This window comes from Pezoporus flaviventris, unplaced genomic scaffold (genome assembly GCF_033815535.1).
Source record: "Pezoporus flaviventris isolate CSIRO_AGI_PZ_B2104156 unplaced genomic scaffold, CSIRO_AGI_Pfla_v1 ptg000213l, whole genome shotgun sequence".
NCBI lineage: Eukaryota > Metazoa > Chordata > Aves > Psittaciformes > Psittacidae > Pezoporus > Pezoporus flaviventris.
The window spans coordinates 3586934-3601457 of NW_026892761.1; the positions used below are offsets into that span (position 1 = coordinate 3586934).

The 14524-nt window shown below is 51.4% G+C and overlaps 1 protein-coding gene across 2 annotated transcripts in view; it reads left to right on the forward strand.

Moving 5' to 3' along the window:
- The window catches only part of LAMA5 (laminin subunit alpha 5), an 83650-nt gene that overhangs the window by 48433 nt on the left and 20693 nt on the right, over positions 1 to 14524 (forward strand). The window contains exons 14-33 of one of the 2 annotated variants that reach the window (XM_061441770.1): positions 225 to 359; positions 823 to 957; positions 2387 to 2524; positions 2946 to 2998; positions 3188 to 3287; positions 3787 to 3839; positions 4219 to 4324; positions 5014 to 5113; positions 5304 to 5460; positions 7113 to 7251; positions 9999 to 10141; positions 10242 to 10348; positions 10843 to 10996; positions 11313 to 11473; positions 12027 to 12135; positions 12413 to 12510; positions 12661 to 12862; positions 13084 to 13210; positions 13362 to 13501; positions 14264 to 14379. In XM_061441770.1, the coding sequence (XP_061297754.1) occupies positions 225 to 359; positions 823 to 957; positions 2387 to 2524; positions 2946 to 2998; positions 3188 to 3287; positions 3787 to 3839; positions 4219 to 4324; positions 5014 to 5113; positions 5304 to 5460; positions 7113 to 7251; positions 9999 to 10141; positions 10242 to 10348; positions 10843 to 10996; positions 11313 to 11473; positions 12027 to 12135; positions 12413 to 12510; positions 12661 to 12862; positions 13084 to 13210; positions 13362 to 13501; positions 14264 to 14379 (2473 nt within the window). Of the gene's footprint in view, positions 1 to 224; positions 360 to 822; positions 958 to 2386; positions 2525 to 2945; positions 2999 to 3187; positions 3288 to 3786; positions 3840 to 4218; positions 4325 to 5013; positions 5114 to 5303; positions 5461 to 7112; positions 7252 to 7514; positions 7645 to 9998; positions 10142 to 10241; positions 10349 to 10842; positions 10997 to 11312; positions 11474 to 12026; positions 12136 to 12412; positions 12511 to 12660; positions 12863 to 13083; positions 13211 to 13361; positions 13502 to 14263; positions 14380 to 14524 lie in introns of both variants that reach the window. The other variant, XM_061441771.1, reaches the window with a different exon arrangement.

Consider the following 14524-nt stretch of genomic DNA (forward strand, 5'->3'; position numbering starts at 1 on the left):
GCCTGGGTGGGCATGCACAAAGCCAGAGTATTCTGGCAGGGTTCTGAAGGACTGGAAAGTGGTTTTATGGGTGTTTTAGAGGATATAGCAAAGGGTAAAGATCAAGTTTGAATGCTTAGAGCACCACCTAAATGCCCATCTAGGAACCTCGGGAAGGGAATCATACTGCCATGAGCTTTGTCCTGTGCTCCCAGCACCAGGCACGCGGTTTCTCTCTGTTGCAGTATGCGGCTGCAGTGCTGTCGGGACGCTGCCAGGAGGCTGTGACTCTGATGGGAAGTGCTTCTGCAGACCTGAGTTTGCGGGGCCACGGTGTGAGCAGTGCAGCCCTGGGTACCACTCCTACCCTCACTGCTATGGTAAGGGCATTAACCTTCAGTCACCTGCTGAGAAACGTGCCTATTTCTGCAAGATTTTGGTGTTTCTCAAAATCAAAACCTGCGTGGTTTGCACTGAATTTGGCAGTCTTGTTTTGGAGGTCATGGATCATGCCCAAGCCTGGAAGACAAAGCAGTTTTTATCAGTCATGCTTCCTCATCACAGCCCTGCTGTGACCTGGTGTCTCAGCTTATGCCTTATTTTGTCTTCTTAGCATTAACCTACTAAACTGTTGAGGAACGTTGAATGGGCTATAAAAAACCCTCAATGGCGTTTTCCTGGTGTAGTCGTGACTCCGGCTGAAAATACTGCCTGTCTTTCAGGGGATTAAGGAATTAATTTAGTTCTGATGGAAATGGCTAATTCCTCTGGGGCTGAATGGTGATTCAGAGCAGCAGTGGTTGGCCACGAGTCATCAGGCTGTTGATATTCCTGCTCTTACAGCTTGCTCTTGTGATTCCCGGGGTGCTGTGGACAACAACTGCAGCCCTGCTGGCCAGTGCCGATGCCACATGAACTTTGCAGGACATACCTGCAACCAGTGTGCCCTGGGCTTCTACGGGTACCCCAGCTGCACACGTGAGTAACCACCATCGGGTCTCAGGGGAGGGAAGGGAATAGCTGCTGCTGGCTTAGTAATGGCTTTCCTTTCCGTAAGCAGCCTCCTGGGGAGGTTTAGGTCAGATATTAGGAAGAATTTCTTCCCCAAAAAGGCTGTCCAGCACTGGATGAGGGGAAGTGGTGGAGTATTTATATGTAGTATGTATATAAATACCTTGAGGTATTTAAATGAAATGTAGATGTGGTACATAGGGACGTGGTTTAGTGGTGGCCTTGGCAGTGGTGCGTTAACATTTGGACTTCATAATATTAAAGGTCTTTTCCAACGTGAACAATTCCATGATCCTATGATTCCATCCACTTCCATGAGCATTGCATCACAGAGATGCTGGTACCAGGGCTGAGCAATGCCTGTGGCAGGTGCCTGCGGCCCCAGACGCTCTGCATAGCCCTCCCAGCAGTGTCCCCATCTCCCTCCCTGCCGGCAGTCCGACTGGAAGCCAGATGGACTCATATGTCTCCCAGCAAGAATTTAGTGCTCATTAAAAAATCATCTGTGGTACAATTTCCCTGAAGCAACAAAAGAGCATCATCATCACCCCCTTGCACCATACTAAATGTAGATGCCTGAGCTGCAGCCAGCTGGCAGAGGGCTGCTCACAAATGCTGATGCCGGCGCTATGCCTTTGAAGAGGCTGGAGGCAGAGATGAAGTGGTCTCACAGGAGTTAATACTTCTGGGTTTGTTTTTTTCTGTCTCATAAAGCACTGTCCAGATTGCAGAGCTGCAGAGGAGTCACAGCAAGGAAAGAAGGGAACCTGATTTCTTATTAATGTTGTCTTCTAACAGTGTTTTGCTGTTAGCCAGTCTGGGGGTGTCAGCCTAAACCAGCCCCTCTGGCAGGGATTTGAGGAGTGCTGGCTGGGTAAGGAGGGCACAGGCAGCTCACTGACCTTTCATGTGATAGGGCAGCAGGATCTCAACATGCATTCGCAGCAGACAAGTCATGCAGGAAGCAGCAGAGCCATTGCCCTGGCCTTGCCCCCGGCTGCTGCCCACATACAGCATCCTCAGGGCAGACCCTGACGGCCGAATGGGTGTTTGGATGCAAATAGGCTGATGCAAAAGGTCACTGGTCGCTGACCTTTAGGGGATGAAATCACACCTTCCCCTTTTCCTTAGCCTAAACTTCTCCTCACCTCCAGAATTACACAAAAATATATGTAAAAATAGGTATGATAAGCATTGCAGCTTCTATTGTTCTTTAAAAAATGGGGTGGTTTCAACCAAAAGCAAAGAATGAGTGTGCATGTTATTTATAACCCATATTTCTGGCTGCTTTGATGGGGATGAAGGTCAGGCAGACCAAAGAGGTTGCTGGTGGGAAGCCTTGGACGCAGGAGCCCCTGTGCCCTGCCACTCCAGCACTTGCTGTCCTCTCCTGCAGCTTGCCAGTGCTCCCGGGAGGGTTCCCTGCACAGCACCTGCGACCAGGACACGGGGCAGTGCAGCTGCCGGCCCAGGGTGACGGGGCTGCGCTGCGATAGCTGCCTGCCGGGCGCCTATGGATTTCCACACTGTGAAGGTAACGGCCTCAAGCTGCACCAGGGGAGTTGTAGACTGGATATGAGGAGCAGTTTCCTTACTAAGAGGGTGCTCAGGCACTGGAACCATTGGAGCTGCCCAGGCCAGTGGTGGATTCACCGTCCCTGGAAGTGTGCAAACACCATGTAGATGCCTTAGTGACATGGGTTAGCGGTGGACTTGGCAGTCCTGGGGTAAAGGTTGGACTTTATGAACTTGAAGGTCTTTTCCAACTGGTTTATTCTATGATTCTCATTCTCTCATGGGGTGTGACTCCAGTGGCTTGGGACACAGTGGTGTGGTGCTGGTAAATGGGCTTCTCAGCTTATCATCCCCCTAGAGCTCTGCAAGGGAAGAAATAACCCCCTTTAAGAACAGCCAGGGTGTGAGCTCTCTATAAATCCCTTACGTCTCTCTTCCAGTGGGCTCCTGTAACCCAGCAGGGTTAGTGACTACAGATCCCTCGCTGGCCTCGGTGAGTATCAAATGAACCCACCAAACCCTGCAGGTCATTTCTATGTAATCCTCTTGTTCTCTTTGGGCCAAATCCTTCCGTAAGCTCAGCCTGAAAGCAGCTATTACCCACACCATAGTATCTGACATCATGTTCAGGCACCGTGCTGCAAATTCTCACCTGCTCTTTTCTCCCCATCCCTTTCCCCAGGGCTCCTGTGCATGTCGGGCATACGTTGAAGGCCCAGCTTGTGACAGATGCAAGCCCTTATACTGGAATCTGACTCCAGAGAACCCCTACGGCTGCCTGAGTAAGGAAACAGCATTTGCACAGCCCCAAAAAGTCCCTTCTGTGTTGTAATGGTGCAGGACCAAAACCCTACCCAGTGCGGACCATCACTCTGTATGGAGGGGATGCCTTTCCTTTCACCTTAACCTTGAAGTGATGTCAAAGCTGGAGTGGTCTGGGTAACCCCCACGTGGAGCAGGGAAAGGCTGGAGCCTGAAGCTTTTTGCTTGGGATGAAACGCAGAAGTCATGCAATGAGTTGTGCCATTCTCAGGCCTCCCTGCAGACTTCATTTTCTATGTCCAAATGTGCAGAGAAGGCAAGAGGTTTTAGTAATTGTGTCCTCAATAGTAGTTGTCCAAAATTAAACTCAAGCCCTGGTGCACCATAGCCCTCTACCTGATCAGTTCCCAGCTCCACTTATTCAGCCGGTATCCTCTGGTGTGGTGGGTACTGTCCTCTATCAGGCTTCTTCTCAGGGGCTGGTCAATCTTACGGCTTTCTTGTTCACTCTCTTTCCAGGCTGCAAGTGTGAGACCAGGGGCACCATCAGTGGAATTGCAGAGTGCCAGCAGGTGGGTTTGCTCCTCTCTGCTTCTGAGCATGTGCTGTGTTGGGAGTGTTTCAGCTCCATCTCTCCCAGCAGCTGCTGGAGAAGCCTGTCCTGAAGCTGAGCTCTCAGAGGTTACACCACAGTCTGGGCTTGCATGAGAACATAGGATTAAGACCTGTCATAAATTAGGCACCTAAATATTGCTGGGTCTGGCCCAGGGTGCTTGGATTTTTGTTTGCCTGCATTGTTGGGTAATTTATGTGGCCACCCACACTCAGGAAGCCATGTAGAGCATGAAACTCAAAATGCTTCTCCAGTGTCTCTGACAAGGATCCAAATAACTGAGAAACTGCTTAGATGTGACTGGAAGGAATGAACTTCCCTGCCTCCTTCTCTCCTAGGGTGATGGGCAGTGTTTCTGCAAGCCAAACGTCTGTGGCCAGTTCTGCTCGACCTGCAAAGACGGCTACTTCAACATGGAGAACGCAAACTACTTTGGCTGCCAAGGTGAGCTCCCTTCATGATGTGTCAGTGAATGGAGCAGCACAAGAGCTGACCCTGGAGCAAGCAGCTCTGCGTGTTTGCCTTGACTGTTTGCCCAGGCATGCTCTGACTGTTGGCCTTGGAGAGAAGAGGCAAGAGAGGTCCCACCTCTTGCTTTCGATCATACCATGGCCCAGAGCAGGGCCTGGGTCTTGCTGTGAATCTGGAGACCTGACTTCATGCTTTTGGCACCATTGGACACAGGTCTATCAGGCTGGGAAATGAAAAGCCAGGAAAGGTGCCCCTTTAAGTGCTAAGAACTGGTGTGTTTTAACCACTGGCCATGTCAGTCCAGCTGTTCCCATCCCTCCTGTTGGGAGCAGGTGGGCATGGACCTGAGAGGTTGGCTGCTTTCTGTTAAGCCCATGGGAAGAGGGAAAAGAGGAGATCCGGCCACTCTCAGCCAGCCCTTGCGGTCTTGGCAAGGCTTGGAAGAGGGATCAAGCCATGAGGGTTTGCAGACCTCGTTCTTCCATCAGCTGCCTGGAAATAGCTCGGCGCTGAGGTGGAAGAGGAGCCGATCCAAGCGGGGCCGGGGCCAATATGAAAGCGGATACAATGGAATAAAAATAGCGGTCGCGGACGCACCTTTGATGAGTGACCAGGAGCTCGTTAGTGCATGGGGAATGTCAACAGCCGCTTCCTGCCCGCAGGCTGCCGCTGCGACGTCGGTGGGTCCCTGGGGCCATCCTGCGAGGAGCGGAGCGGAGCCTGTCGCTGCCGCCAGAGCACCCGCGGCCCCACCTGCACCCAGTAAGCTGCCTGCAAGAGATGCACCTTGGGGTGCTCTGCCTCCCATTCATCCCCTTGGGGACAATGTCCTCTGCCGCCACAGGGATGAGGACCTCATTGTCTGGGCTGCTGCCACATCGGCCGCAGAGGCGTCCCCTTGGCTGTCCCTCCAGGTAGCTCAGCAGGTAATGGTGCTCCTTGTCTTCCCCAGACCCGCACGGGACCATTATTTCCCTGACCTTCATCACTTGAAGTACGAGCTGGAGGAAGGCACCACACCGGCCGGCCGGGCTGTGCGCTTCGGCTACAACCCCCTGGAGTTTGAGGGCTTCAGCTGGCGAGGATATGCTCAGATGTCCTCCATCCAGGTATGCCTGGTGTCACCGTCCCAGCCCAGCTCCCCATCGGGAGGATGTGGCCGGTGGATTGATATGCTTTTGGCACACATCTTTCACCCCAAGTGCTTCCCAGACCCCCAAAGTCACATGGTGGCCAACATAAACAGCACAGTGTATATATATAGCCTGTTCGCACAGATATTTCCTGTAGTGCTGGGGACGACATAGACTGATGAGGAGAAACATCCTAAACTGGGAATCCCCTGACATCCTAATCCCTTTAGACAAAGGTAGTGGCTTGGTGATTACTTACAGGGATGTCTATAAACACTGTCTTTGGGTTTCCTTGTGGCTCTTTCATCTGACTCTGTTCTTTCCTGCAGCTCTCTGCTTAAACCTTTCCTCCCTTCTCCAAAAATAAATCAGCTCCTCCTCAGCTGCCATGTTTGGCTTGGAGCTCTTGTTACCGTTCCACCTCTGCTCTCACTGTTAGCTGTAACAGTGGTTTACACTAATCTAGAGCTGTTTAAGCCCTAGAAGTGAAGCTGTTTCATCTGTTGACCCTTTATCCTCCTCGGTGGATTCTTCTGCATGGTCCCTGCAGAGGTGTCACCCGTGTGTGTTTGGGGATGGGGGATGCAGGGCAGTGATTCTCTTGACAGTCTTGTCCCACATAAGACGCTCCTTATTCTGGTGCATGTACTTTAAGTTTTCTTCACTCCTTCATGCTTAGGTAAGATAACAGGGGCCAAATTCATTAGCCATTTCCTGTTGAATCCGCAGATAGGAGCTAAGGAATGAACGAACTCCTTGTAGGCTGCCTTGAGAAAACCACAACCTTAAAGCTTAAGGATGGAGCTCATGCTCAAATCTGTGGCTTTTGTTTTGCATCCAGTGTTGGTTTGAGATAGAAATAGGCCTTGGTAAGAAGGGCTAGCACATGGCTTTCTGTGGGCGGGTCTCACTTATGGTTTGCTCTCTGCAAGATGGTTGCAGTTTGGTCTCCAGTAGGAAGATGTGTAACTGGAGCTTTGAACACAAGAGTCTCCCTGGCAGACCCCAGCTTTGCCCTGTAAGCAGGAGGGTCTTTAAGCAGATGCTTCGATCTCTTTGGAACAGTTTGGACATAAGCACCTCCTTAACTGGGGTCTTGATAGCAGTGTCCAGGCTTGTGAAGGGCTGATATAACCATCAGTTAGCACCACTAGTCCTTAGCATTGCAGGGTCCCAAGGATAAGGAACCAGCTCAATTTGCAGCCTCCTCTAAGCATCAGGGTAGAGCCTCATCAGCACAGCAGCAGGTGCTTCAGCATTGGGTACCTGCACACTAAGCCCTTGAGAGCAACATGCTGACACCAACAGCAAGAATTTCTTAAACACCTTTCCTCTGGTGTGCCCCGGGATAGCCGAACCACCTAACATCTTCCAGATGTGGTCAGAGCCTTTCCACCCCCTCCCCACAGGCAGGCTGCTCCCTTGGTGGCTGGTCCCAAAAGGAACAGCATCACGAGGTGCCCGTGCCATGTCTCTGCAGCAGGGCCGGTGTGCTTGTCCTCTCCTCGCGCTGTGGCATGTTGCTTTGGGAGCAGTGAGCCGAGCGGCTGCGCTTGCGCTGGTAGCTGCGGGCGGTGGAGGTAATTGAAGGTGTGCTCTGCTTCTCTCCCCTTTCTCTCTCCCACCAGCCCAAGGTAGTGGTGACTCTCAATGTGACCTCCCCCGACCTCTTCCGCCTCGTCTTCCGCTACGTCAGCCGGGGGCCCGCCAGTGTGGAAGGGAGGGTCTCGGTCGTTGAGGAAGGAAAGTTTAATGTTTGTGGCAACTGTAAGTGCATTTTTCACTTCTAGACTAACTCAGAGCATCCCGTGCTGCGACACCGCTCCTCCTGCCCCCAGGTTGGCCCGTCCCAGGTGTGCCCATCCCAAGTGTGCCCGTCTCGCGGCCGGCCAGAGCTGTGCCATGGGATGTAAGGGAGGGGGAAGAGAGGCAGGCAGGCAGGCAGGTAGGCAGGCGGGTGAGGCTCTCCCGCAGGCAGGAGCTGGCCCCCCAGTGACATGTTGCCCCATGTGCTTTTTTGCTTTTTGCAGAATAAAATCAGAGTCACTGTAGACGTGAAGGAGGCAGAGCTCTATCTGTTCCATGTCATCCTGAGGTATATTAATTCAGGAGGGGCCACTGTGTATGGCAAAATTACAGCTTATCAGCCACGAAGGAGAGGTAAGGATCCCAGACTGCGCTGCTCCCCTGCACCATCGCCACCTCCTCCCCATCCCAGGCAACCTTCTGCATCATCCTTTCCAGAAGACACTTCCATGTGGCTTTACCCGTTAGTCCTGCCCTTCCAACTGAGAGGACTGATGTGAGTTTGCAGCCCCCTTTATTTAACAAAGCAGGAGCAAGCTGGCCTCAGCCCTGGGGCTGCACACTGAGCCAGGCTGGTGTGAGATAAGGCTATTGTGTGATTCCATACAACCTTCCCAGCACAGGACAAGATGACCCCAGTGCCCCAGGCAGAACTGAGCTGAGTTTCCACAAAACCAGAATGGGCCAAGTGCTGGGAACTGGATCCAAACTCTGGCAGCTGGACATGGTTTTATTTCATAGATGCCCTCATGTGGCAGTCCTGCCCTTGCCTGTGCTTCTCACAAGCCAGGCTGCTGCCTTCACTCATAGTCTGGGGTTTGGAAGTGGTGTGGAATTGCGTGTGTTATACAGGCATTGCCCTCTGGTGCAATGTCTTCTCATCAACAATGAGCTGCTGGAGAAGAAGAAGAGCCACCAAAAAATGGTTGGAGAAGCCAAGAGACCTGAACAAATATTCTGGGGGTCGATACGAGCAAGACTGCATGGGCATGGACCTGAGGCCATGCAAGTGCCCTAGTGGGTGGTTGGCAGATTGATTTTACTGCTTCTGATGCTACAGCCACATCATCGTGCCGAAGCTTTTCCTCCAGATCATACATGTGCAGCACAAGGCTGACAACACCAGCTGCCTAACTTAGCAGCATGTGAAGTTTTCTCCTGTCTTGAACTGACACAGAAGGTGTTTTGCCTTTGATGTGATGTGCAGGGCTTGAAATGCCAAGATACTATTTTTCTAATTTATTTTGAGGGGAAAAATATCTCGTTATTTTTATGGCCAGTTCCATTACACAGCAGAAGGACAAGAGAAGCAAGAGCTCAGGAAGTGTTTAATCTGTCCTATCCAGCAGCAGAGCATATTTGCCTTCTAATGTGCTTCCCTCCTTCCTCAGAAGCAACGTTGCATTTTTCTAGTGCTAAAGGCAAACTGACAGACACACACCAGCACTGGGATATGGGAGGGCAGCTTCCTTGATAGGCCAGATCAGCTCCAGAGGTGGAGCCACCTTCTGCTGGGGTGGAATGGGCTTCACTTGGTAAAGGACAAGCAGCCTGGAAAGAAGATAAGTTGGAAGATGTGGCTTGCAAAAAGGGAAGCCTTTTCCAAGTATGTGATTTGCAGACCGGTTTCTCCCACCCCACTTCCAGAAGTGATCTCAGTTTGAGTTGTGAATCATCTCAAAGGGATGTGAGACTTCAGCTTGTCAAGAAATCTACCCCATTGCCTGTTCAGGGAAACCTCTTCATCCCTTGCATCCTCACCTCTGCTTCCCATCTGAGAAAGCACGGGCTCTGCCTCAGCTGATGCCAGGCATGCCGCAGAGCTAGCACACATGGGAAGGGGTTACCCATCCCAGCAGTAGCACAAGCCTTTGCTTTAGCTTCTGGCCCTCTGCATTATGCCTTGATGTCCATGTGCCACACCAGGATAGTCAGCGTGCCACATTCCCCACTCTCTTCTTCATCTCGTTTGCTCACCATGCAGCCATATTCAATGAATCACTCAGTCGTGCTCTTCAGAACGCTCCTGAGACTGCTGGACAGGCTGACGGTTTGCTTCTAGGTGCTGGATGGGTATTGCATCCAAAGTTAATGAATCCTGAGGTTATGGGACTGTGTCAGCCAAGCCAGGGAACTGTTCAACAGCAGCAGGATCTGCCCTCAAACCCCTTCTGTCCTGTCAGTTAAAATTAATGTCTAAGTCTCAAGTGCAGAGCCTGTGGCTGGCAAGAAAGGCAGGAGCACAGCTTAGGGTTTGCCAGAAGACAGGTATCTCGCCTGTGGAGCTGGGATCAGAATATCCCTAAGGAAGAATATATCTGGGCAATTCTTTTTGTCTGTCTCAGAATACATTCTTCACAGATGAGTTCCTTCCTCCTCTAGCTGGCAAAACACTCCTTGGCATGCAGTGCTCCGTGCTTTGCAGACTGGGGAAGCAGAGCACACTGGGAGAGCTGTGGATTAGCATTAAGGATTGCAGTGATTTATTTTTTTTCTCCCCCATTAAGCTACTGAGCAGATTCAGAGTGGATGTCTCTGTTACAGGACAGTGTGGGATTGCAGTGCCTCTGCTGCAGCAGCGCTGAGAGAGCAGGAGCCTGGGACTCCCCATTGCACTACAGAGCTGCTTCCCTGAGCATAGCCTCCGATTTGCAGCCCCAGGTTTTCCATCCCAGTCCCTTCACAGCCTCTCATCCCTCCCGCTCCAGGTACAGAGCAGACCAAGCAGATTGTCTTTGCTCCCAGCACGGAGCCAGCCTTTGTCACAGTCCCGCAGAACAGCTTTGGGGAGCCCTTCGTACTCAACCCCAACACCTGGTCTCTGGTTGTTGAAGCAGAGGGTGTGCTGCTGGTAAGGACCAGCCCCTGTGCTCCATCCACCACAGGGGCTTCAGCAGCTCCTTGGGGGCAAGTGTCCTAAACATATCCAAATTTTCCATCTCTCCTCCTAGGACTATCTGGTTTTGCTACCCAGCTCATACTATGAAGCACCAATACTGCAGCTGAAGGTCACGGAGCCATGTACCTACCAGCCAGCCCCTGAACAAGCCACCCAGAAGTAAGGATCTCCATGTCCTTGTGCTGTGTGGGACCTACTCAGCTCCTCTTGGCCTGGGGTTACAAAATATATACACTTTACACTCTGTGAGGGTCTGGATGCAGTAAAACTGCTTAGTGGAGCACTTTGCTGTTGCTGATAAAGCATAGATCTCCTCATCTCATGAGGAGATCTAAATGCATAGATCTCCTCATCCATGGCACAGTTAGTCTGTGTGTTCCCATGGACCCTGGAGGGCCAGCTCACCCAGTAAGACCATGGCCTTCTTCTCTGCTAGGCTGGATTCCCAGCGCTAGTCCTGGAAAATGGCTACAATGAGTAATGTCTTGATGGACTTTTTAAATTGAATAGGCACAGTCTGGTAGTGCTTGGAGCATCTCGGTGCATCTGGTTGCTCTCAAATCTTGCTGGCGCCCAGACTGCATGGGTGCTCTTGACTCTTAAAATCATGATTTAACAACCATACTTTGCAATTCCTTTCTTAATGTTTTTAGCTGCCTCCTGTACAAGTACCTGTCTGTGGATGGCTTCCCTGCAGTGTCCGGGCTGGATGCAGTATGCAGGCTGGACAACCGGTTACCTAGACTGTGTCCCACAGAGCAGCTCACGCCCTCCCATCCCCGGATGGCCACGTGCAGTGGCAGTGACGTGAGTGGCACTTGTTTCATCCCTCGCATGGGCACTGCAGCACTCATCCCTCTGCTCTGACATCTGGGTACCAGAAGGACTTTGCACCCATGTACCCCCTACTGTTGCCCCATCAGCTTTGCATCTTTGTGCTTGCATGCCCTGTTCAAAGCACCCCAAAGCAGTGTCTCCCTTACAAAGGGCTTGCAGTGCCATGGTAAGAGTTGCCCCGTTGTTCCCTCAGCTGCAGAGGAGGCTGGTTTGTAGCATGGGCATCCTGCACTCATCACTATGGGGAGTGGGACAGTAGACAATCAGTCATCTCTCTGTCCTCCAGGTGGAAGTCCAGCTGTCCCTGCCTGTTGCCCAGCCTGGGAAATACGTGCTGCTGGTGGAGTACGCCAACACCAATGCTTTGCAGACGGTGGGGATTGCTGTGAGCTCACCACACTCAGCCATGCAGCAGGGCACATTCATCTTCTACCCATGTGTCTACAGGTATGGTCATCTCTGAGATGGACAAAGGGTTTGGTCCTCCTCTGACATGGCAAGAACAAGTTCTGCCCCAGTTGAGGAGCTTTTTCTGCTTTGTCACGTGAACAAAGCAATGCCTCAATGCTGTACATCTGATACGTGTATGTCCAAACTCATTCTAGTGACCAGCCATCCCTGGGAAGTACATACCTGTGCTCTACATTGTCCTCTAATGCCTCTGCTAGGAGATAATCTGTTGCTCCCATTTACAACCAAGTAGATTGGTAGAGGCCTTGGTTTAGAGAATGACCTACAGGCAGGTTTATTGGAGCTGTCGGTGCAGGTCAAACCATGTCCCTTGCTATAGAAGTGTCTGACTTCAGACTGCAACCTTTGCAATAGGAAACCAGTGTCTGGAGTGCCCCTGGGAAACTAAAATCTTATGACTTTCCAGAAAAGGCATGAAAAGGTTTCCAGGGCCTCTGTACAAACACCTTCAGGACATAGAACTGGCAAGACAAGAAATGGGCCATGCCCCTGCTCAAGGCTGGCTTCACAATCTGTGTTTCTCTCACAGTTTCCTTTGTCGAGGGATCGCTGTGGATTCCCAGAGCCGCATTGCAACTTTTGAGCTTAGCTCAGAGGCCTCCATTCGCTTCACCTCTGATCTGGCTGACTTCTTCCTGGTAAGGTCCCTGCAAGGGCAGCTCTGTTGGCAGGTTGCAAGGGGAGGCAGGAGTTGGTACCTAGCCTGTAGAAGGGGTTTCTAGTTCTGTTTGGACTGGATACTAGACCTTAATCTATGTCAGGACCAGTCCAGGATGGAGAATGTGGGCAGTGGTGTGTTTGGAAGTAGATGGTGATAGTGTGGTCAGCCTGATTGCTGGTGGGCACAGAAATTGTTGTAGGCTCCCAGTGGCAAGACAGTGTCACTTAACTGGGCATCTCTCTCCCATGTGGCAGCACAAGGTGTACCTCATACCTGCTGCGCAGTTCACCATGGAGTTCATCGAGCCGAAGGTGCATTGCATCAGTGTCCATGGCACTTTCTCACCCAACAGGTAAGAGTCTCAGGTCCCTCGGGGTTTTGCATGAATGTGGCTGTTTCCAAAAGCAAGTGCTTCCCCTGCTTCCCTCAGGTTTGTAGCCATTTCAGCCTCTCTCTTTTCTTGTCAGAGATCTTTACATCCTGTTTTCTCCTTGTTTTGCAGCAGCTCCTGTGTTCCCTCAAGGTTCCTGAAGCTTTCTCAGTCGATCATTTTGGAGGGGGGCCAGGCTCTGCCCATCGCCCCTGACGTCCCCCTGGCTCAAGCTGTTCATGTGGCTCCAGCTGGGGTCCCCTTGGAACCCGCACCTCGGCCTCCCACAGCAGTGGACCCCACTGCAGAGCTCATCCTCCTGCAGTCACCCCAGGTAGTGCCATGGCTGTGGGTTGGGCTGGTTTGCTGGCTTTTCAGTTGGCACCATTAGAGGGGGGAGTATGGAGACATAGGGGGTTGATTCACCAGAAGTCTCAAGGCCTGACAGGTGTGCAATAAGAGCACCAGTTTATGCAATAATAAAGCCATATCCTGGCTGTGAGTACAGGTGTCTGATGTGGGGGTTTGTCTCTTTGTTCTCCTGTTTCGGGCCAGGCTGCTGTTGTGTTTAACACCCGGATCCAGACCCTGGGGCGCTATGCCTTCATCCTACACTACTACCAGCCCAACCATCCAACCTTCCCTGTGGAAGTGTTAATCAATGGTGGGCGCATCTGGCAAGGTGAGAAGAGCAGGGACCTGGGGAAGCCCTGGGCAGTTTTTCATGTCAGAGGATAAAGACGAAGCAAAACTAACTCATCTCTTCCAGACTGGGAGGGTGTGATGGGGACTGCAAGGGAAACGTTGCCCCAATCTGTATTTTGTCTTTTCAGGTCAGACCAGTGCTAATTTCTGTCCCCATGGCTATGGGTGCCGGAGCCTGGTAGTTTCTGAGGATCAGATTATCCTGGATGTTACGGATAATGATCTGACTGTGGTTGTTCGAGTGCCAGAGGGCAAGCAGCTGTGGCTGGTGAGTCTGCCTCCAGACCGGGCTCCAGCAGGCCTGGAGTTTGTCTTTGGCTTTTTGTCACTGGAATGTTTCTCACCATCACTCAGTTTCTGGGCTACCCTAGAAAGTTGCAATTTCCAACCTTAGTGGTTTAGACTTGAAGGCAGAATTCACAGAGACAGCATCTGTATATGACAGTTCTCTTTTCACTGTGTGGGTTTGGTACCAAAACAAGGCAGAAACTGAAGCTGTTGCTTTGCATATGTAGCTTGTGATGATCCAGAATAAGCCTTATTCCTGCCCCAGCAGCATTTTGCACCTGCATAGCATTGCTTGTCCAGACAGATATCATCATAGAAGCAGGGAACCCTTGTTATCCTCAGACAACAGGACCAGAAAATTGACCAAAATTTGGATAAGTGTCTGAAAGACAGAATTGGAACCCGGATGCCTCCATGTCTAGAAGTTTAAATGCCAATGACTGCCTGCCCCTCTGCAGAAGCAGAGCCAGTGCTGCCCTTATATTCTGCCTTTTTTTTACTGCAGTGAATTTGGGCCACTCCTCACCTGGAGCATTAGATTAGATGGGCCCTGATGGACAGACCCCAATAGGGTGGTGAACCCTGGTCTTTCCAGTACTTCAGCACATTGTGTGTTACGTTCTGTCCCAGCAAGGGATGATGATGATAAGTTAAGGGGGTGTTTGGACTTTTAGTAAGCTCTCATAGTAAGACTGCATCTGTGTGGCTCAGCTAAGGAGCCTGGCTTGTCCTTGCTTTGCAGGATTACATCCTTGTGGTGCCTGAGGATAGCTACAGCTCTCAGTACCTGCAGGAGGAACCCTTGGACAAGTCTTATGATTTCATCAGCAGCTGTGGCATCAACAGCTTCTACATCAAGTAAGACCCTTGGTTTTGTGTGGCTGTTCTGCTGTGAACTCCTCAACAAGGAGAAAGCCATTCCCTTCATACATGGCAGAGGGGGGATCTGATTAAGGCTTTCCTTATCTAATGACCAAACCTATTGGTATTCAGGAGATCTCAG